Genomic DNA, 6,875 nt, shown 5'->3' with positions numbered 1-6,875 from the left:
TGTAGCACTTCCTGCGGTTGCAGGGAAAAGTGCCGGGTGTGGTGGAGTTGGAGGGGAGTGTGGAGCGGACAAGGGAGTCACGGAGAGAGTTGTCCCTCCGGAAAGCAGATAAGGGTGGGAAGGGAAAGATGTCTTTGGTGGTGGGGTCGGATTGCAGATGGCGGAAGTGTCGGAGGATGATGCGTTGGATCCAGAGGTTGGTGGGGTGGTACGTGAGGACGAGGGGGATTCTTTTTTGGTTCTTAGGTGGGGTGGTACATGAGGCTGAAGCCTCAATCTAGCAGTAGCTATCTTTAAAAGAACAAATAAGTCATCCATCTACTTCTTTAAACCACATTAACACCAAATACAGGAGGAGCACTGAGTTCCGTCTGAAGCCAGGTGAGTTACCAACCATCCAGTGCCATACAACCTTTTGTTTTCTTGGTGTGCACATGTGAGTTAAGAAGGATTTAACAATAATATAATGTGAAACCATATCAGGAGATAGGTCAGATTACCAAAAGCATGGTAAACGCATTGGGTTTTATGGTGTGCCTTGAAGAAGGAAAGCAAGGTACAGAAGAGTCGGAGGATATTCCAGGGCTTATAGCCTAAGCAACTGAAAATGTAACTACTAGTGATAGAGTGAATAAAATCAGGGATGCACTGGAGATGTTTTGGAACTGAAAAAAATGTCAGAGGTAGATAGGGCTGGTGTAATTCAGGAATCAGAAAAGATGATAATTTTAAATTGCTTGACTGAGATCCAGTATATGTTGTTGGTGTCTAGAGAAATGAAAGAATGAATAAGTGTTTCAGTTCAGCTGACCATTGAGACAGGGCAAAGTTGGCAATGTTACAGAAGCAGAAATATGTGGCCTTGGTGAGAAAATAATGTCAGAAACAACAATGGAGGAGTCAAGAGGGTTGGTGGTGAGCTGGACCGAGGTAACATCAACATGCATATGAAATCCAGTGATGTAATTGAAGCACAGAGGCATATAAATGAGGAATACAAGAGTGTCAATGATCGATACATATCGTTTACAGCTTTGGGGGCACCAGGAAACTGGCAAACGTGTGGGAAAGCAGCATTATGACAGTATTGTCTTTTGAATGAATTGATAGTCTTTTGCCTCCCCCACCCTACCCAGATGACCATTTAAGTTCTTTGTTACTCTGACTGATAGTACCCAGATGACCACTTAAGTTCTTTGTTACTCTGACTGACAGAGTATCGATTATCAGCAAAGCAGTCACTTAACTTGAATTAAGCTTCAAAATCTCCCCTCCCCCTACCGCATCCCAAAACCAGTCCAGCTCGTCCCCGCCTCCCTAACCTGTTTTTCCTCCCACCTATCCCCTCCTCCCACCTCAAGCCGCACCCCCATCTCCTACCTACTAACCTCATCCCGCCCCCTTGACCTGTCTGTCCTCCCTGGACTGACCTATCCCCTCCCTAACTCCCTACCTACACTCACCTTTACTGGCTCCAACCCCGCCTCTTCGACCTGTTTGTTTCCTCTCCACCTATCCTCTCCTCTATCCATCTTCTATCCGCCTCCCACTCTCTCCCTATTTATTTCAGAACCCCTTTCCCCTCCTCCTTTTCTGATGAAGGGTCTAGGCCCAAAACGTCAGCCTTTCTGCTCCGATGATGCTGCTTGGCGAGAAGTGTTCATCCAGCCCTGCACCTTGTTGTCTTGGATTCTCCAGCATCTGCAGTTCCTACTATCTCTGACTTAACTTGAATTGATATTTTTGATGCAGGTTCTGCACAAGGATAATTAACGTAGTTCCACAGATGGAAAGGCGTATTAATCAATCAAACTTTTTCTTATGATCACTTTTACACTTGAATAAAACTAATAATTAGATGTTTGTTGAATTCAACCTACTGTAATGAAGATTTGTCGATCCAGGAACTGTAGTAACGGATGATGTTTTGGTGACAGAATTTTGCGAGTGTTGGGCTTCTTTAACTGTTTTTCTTGCATCATCATCCCTAAAATATAACACGAAAGAATGAGGTAAAGATAAGTTGGCTTAACAATTCTATACCTGGCATAAATCACACCCTCACTATTCAATGACGAATGAAGTACTTTAGATGTGCTGTAATGTGAGAACTATAGTAGCCCATTTGTTCTCAGTAAATACCCCATTACAGCAGAAGTAAACACTTCCTGCTCTTCTTCAAACAAGTGCCATGGGATCTTTCATATCCACCTGAGCGGCCAGATGGGGACTTAGTTTAACTTGTCATTTGAAAAATAGCATCTGTGACAGTGCAGCACCACCCCTGTATTGCAACAGAATATTAATTTTGATTTTTTTTGCATTCAAATCTTGAGGTTAGATTTCTCAGAGCACCGTGGGGGTCACATTCATGAGCCTCTGCCAAAAAAAAATCCAGAGGGAAGCCCACTCAGCACAGCCTCACAACCATTTAACATCCAATAGGTTGCTAGTAGAATGGAGGCAGGATCTCACAGAGAGGAAATCCCATCTCAGAAGGCTCAAATCCAGAGACTAGCGAGGCTTGAGGAGACATTCAGCGCTGGAACGTGACTTTGCCTAGGTGTTTGGGAGTTGGTGAGGGGGTTGGTGAGTGGGTGGGCCCAACGTTTGAGAGGGGCCATGGTGGGAGGGGAACCTCGGGAGATTGTACCCGGCTGGGGGCCCTTTAAGGAGGGATGTGCTCCTGCCACCAGCCTGTGCAGTGTAACCAGCTCGGCCTCTCCCAATGCCAGTGAGATTCTGGTGGTGACAGGATGAGGCCTTTTCCCATTTGAGGGCATGAATTGTTCTAATGGTGGATATGCCATCCAAAGTCATCTCTGTCACTGGTAGAAATATAACACGGGCAAGAGAAGGCAGGTAGGCACCAGGAGGCCGCCCAGTTAATTTTAGATGCCCCACCTCAAAATCCCCAACCTGCCTTCAAATCTCCTGGTGACATTGGGTTAAATCCAGCTTTTCCCAATTATCATTAATTTCTCACTGCTAATGGGTGCATAGTTCAGAAGCAAAACTGCTAGAACCTGAGGCACAACAATGACCTCTAGTGATGCTGGATAAAAGTGGAAATATGAAGGCATTCTTCAGACTTAACAATTTTTGTTTGAAACGTACTTGGAATGTGGGAATTGCTGGCAAGTTGAACATTTATTGCTCCTCCCCATGCAGTTACCTGATAGACGGGATTCATGAATATTTGTCTTGAATCACTGAAGTCCATGTAACAAAGATGCTTGACAGTTCTGTTACTTAAGAAATTCTTAGATTTTGATTCTTGCAGATGATTTGGTGAGGACAGACAGTAGGCTAGTTTCAAATAGATCTCTCTATTTGAAGTGGCTGCACTTGTAATTTTTTTTAGGGGTGGTTGGATTTGTAATTTTGATAATAGTGAGTCAGATGACATGAGTCCTGGTTTTAGTAGTAACGCTTACTGACAAGTGTCCAACTCTTCCTACATCGTTTATAATACTAAAAATCTCTCCTCATTCCTCATTCTGGTCTCCCTGCTATAGGAAAAATGTCGTGAAACTTGAAAGAGTTCAGAAAAGATTTGCAAGGATATTGTCAGGGTTGAGCCATAGGGAGAGGCTTAATAGGCTTGGGGCTATTTTCCCTGGAGTATCGGAGGCTGAGGGGTGACCTTTTAGAAGTTTATAAAGTCATGAGAGGCAAGGGTGCGGTGAATAGTCTGGTATTTCCCCAGGGTAGGAGAGTCCAAAATTAGAGGGCATATGTTCAAGGCGAGAGGGGAAAGATTTAAAAGGGACCTGAGGGGCAACTTTTTCATGCAGAGGCTGATGCGTGAATGGAATGAGCTACCAGAGGAAGTGGTGGAGGCTGGTAAAATTACAACATTTAAAAGGCATCTGAATGGGTAGATGAATAGGGAGGGTTTAGATGGATATGGGCAAAATGCTGGCAAATGAGACTAGATTAACTTAGGATTTCTGATCGGCATTGACAAGTTGGACCAAAGGGTCTGTTTCCTTGCTGTATTCTATGACTCTTACAGCTGTATATTGGCTGAGCAATGAATGGACACACCACATCCAGTGAAAACAAAACCTCACAAGATGAGGACTCATTCCATTTTTCCTAATCGGAATAAATATACTTACTGAGTTATTTGCACACATTTGATAGCGTATCTGTGATTGTCAACTTTGTGTCTCACTTCATAAATGGAACCGAAGGCTCCCTGTCCAATCCTCTGTACTTCTTCAAAGGATTTCCTGTAACTATAAATTCAAGTTTAGTAAACTGCTGGTGTGAATAAATAAACTAAAGAATAAAATACAAAATGTATAATGAATAGAAATAAAACCAGGATGTACAGCTTAGGCAACACTTTAAGAAATAAGAACCCTTAATAGATAATAAAGTTTATGATAGAGTAGAACTGTTATGGGATTAACTGGCACAACATGGATTTTATCTCTCTAGGAGAACATATACAATTTTAAGCAGTCAAGGGCAAAAATAAGGTACTGATAAAGGTCAGAAAGATTGCATTGCAGTGTTGCAATCAAAACATTCCTGAACTGATGTTAGGGAGTCTTCTGGTGTCCTGTGTACCCCCTAGCAATGCATGTATTTCGAAAGTGTTAGTAACGATCAGTATAAAGTCAACTAAAAAGCTGACGCTGAGATGAGTGAAGGACAGGGGTCAGGTGACTTTCCTGACACCTTGGTTAGAAATATTCTAATTCAAATGGTTAACATAAGGTAACCTACCCAATACTAGAAACAAAGCATGCACATTAAAAAGTGATCAGAGACAGAGACTGTACTTATCGGGGGAAGTCCTCCTTCTGTGGATGGAAGATGGACCAGGAAAGATGGAAGAAGATCAAGGGAAGGGTTCCCTAACACTTTGACTAGAGAGTAGGATGCTGTTATTACGAGCAACTGTGATGTGGAGGTGCCAGTGTTGAACTGCAGTGGACGAGGTCAGAAGTCACATGACACCAGGTTATAATCCAACAGCTTTGTTTGAAATCACAAGCTTTCGGGGCATTGCTCCTTCATCAGGTGGACTATAACCTGTATCATGTGACTTCTGAGCTAGCACAGTCTGTGACAACTGTTTATTCATCATTTGTTATAAGTAGTCTACTCTCAACTATCATGGGTTGTATAGCTATATTTTTCATGTCTATTTAGTGAGTGCACAATATTTAAACTACTGCTTCTTAATAAACTGCTTTAAAATTATTTACAAATATTTTGTCTATTTTAGGTATCTGTGGCTCCAAGCATATGTGCATCCACATATAGATAACAGATTTAATTGTTGGGTTTCTTTGCCAATCACCTTAAATTGAGAGGAAAGATTTGTCACTGCCACAAAGAAGGTATGGTTTGATGTGTCCAAAAAGGTCAGCAGCAAGAACACCGGGCCATATTCCTAGATTTAGTCCAGGAAGCTGCTTTAATAATCTAAAAAGGTTTGGAAAGCAGAATACAGTTTCACAATTTCCAACACCCAGACATGTACAAAGCTGTCTACAATTCCTCCCCTCACTTTGCCTTGTCAATCCTGCTCCATCACGTTACACAACCCATTATCTTTGCAAATGCACCAGTCATTCTTTTAGAATGCAATTCCCATCTATCCATCCATGACTTCCACTCCCCCTGATATTGAGCAATTTTGTGCTTCAATTTAACAGTCATCTTCCTCAAACTGCAACCATTGGATGAGCACATCCCATTAAGCCATTTAGAGGTTTGTTCTTTCCCTGATTGTAGGAGATCAGGGAACACTCAAGAGAGGGAGAGAATTCAGTCATAAGCCTTTTCTTGTTTTGCTTACTAGCTAAACAATGGTGTAAAAGCTCCTGTGAAATCTCCAGGGTTGATCTGGGGATCTGTGTACTGTGTGCAGTCGATCCCACCCTACATCTGTAATAAGACAGCTAGAGATACAAACTCAAACTAAGTATCTGAAAGGATTGATGATTAATCAAAACTTTCTTACAATGAACGCCTTTTAAATTTATTGCATTCAGTAGTATCTTCGAGTTCACGGATTTTACTAATTTCATCCAACTGTGAATTATCAGCAGATGTATTGCCTTTGAGACATGAAATATGTCTTGAACCAATTCCAGAGCTTTCAGTAGTGTCTTTGATATTAGGCTCGCTGGAGAAATCAGTACAGCTGGAACTTGAAGTCTCATAGCTTTCCAAGTCCAATTTTAAGTCATTTTCTTTTCTTGCATTCCCCAAGTCAACAAATAGAACACTATCAGATGTATTTGTCTCTCCAGAGGTCAAATTCGGTTGATCTGACCCAGCCTCTCTGGGACTACTGTGATAGATGTCTGTGGTTTCCTGCAGTTTACTAGCTAACATGGGGTCACTAGAATCACAACAATTAGTGACGGTTCTCAACGATTTGGAACTACTGGAATCACTGTGGCCAGAGCTTGCAATAAATCCATCCAGGTTTGGAAATTTTTCATTTGCCTCATTTCCTTCATTTCTGGGGCTATTGTTGCTAATTTTGCAAGCAAATTCAAAGAGGTTTGATACGGATGCTTCTTCATTCCTGACAGGACTAGACTTCATAGATGTGCACCTGAAGTAAGAAAAATAAATACTATTGAGATGGTGAATTCTACACATGCACTTTGTGAAGAAAAGTTTTATTTGCGCTTAAATAAAAACCGAAAGAACTGCAGATGCTGTAAATCAGGAACAAAACAAAGTTGTTGGAAAAGCTCAGCAGGTCTGAGGAAGTTCTGAGGAAGGGTCACCGGACCCGAAACGTTAACTCTGTTTTTTCCTTCACAGATGCTGCCAGACCTGTTTTATTTGCAATTTTTGTTTTTACAATTTCCAAATTCTATTTGCCCTTTCCTGTA

The 6,875-nt window shown here is 41.9% G+C and overlaps 1 protein-coding gene across 1 annotated transcript in view; it reads left to right on the top strand.

Annotated features, from left to right (window-relative positions):
* Positions 1-5,287, top strand: part of LOC109938008 (SREBF chaperone) — a 100,509-nt gene extending 95,222 nt beyond the window's left edge. Inside the window, exon 22 of the mRNA XM_048596167.1 lies at positions 5,246-5,287. Within this exon, the coding sequence (XP_048452124.1) occupies positions 5,246-5,287 (42 nt within the window). The remainder of the gene's footprint in view (positions 1-5,245) is intronic.
* The last annotated feature ends 1,588 nt before the right edge of the window (positions 5,288-6,875 follow it).

The sequence above is a fragment of the Rhincodon typus genome, chromosome 4 (assembly GCF_021869965.1).
Source record: "Rhincodon typus isolate 14 chromosome 4, sRhiTyp1.1, whole genome shotgun sequence".
Lineage (NCBI taxonomy): Eukaryota > Metazoa > Chordata > Chondrichthyes > Orectolobiformes > Rhincodontidae > Rhincodon > Rhincodon typus.
This window is presented reverse-complemented; position numbering and strand designations above follow the sequence as displayed.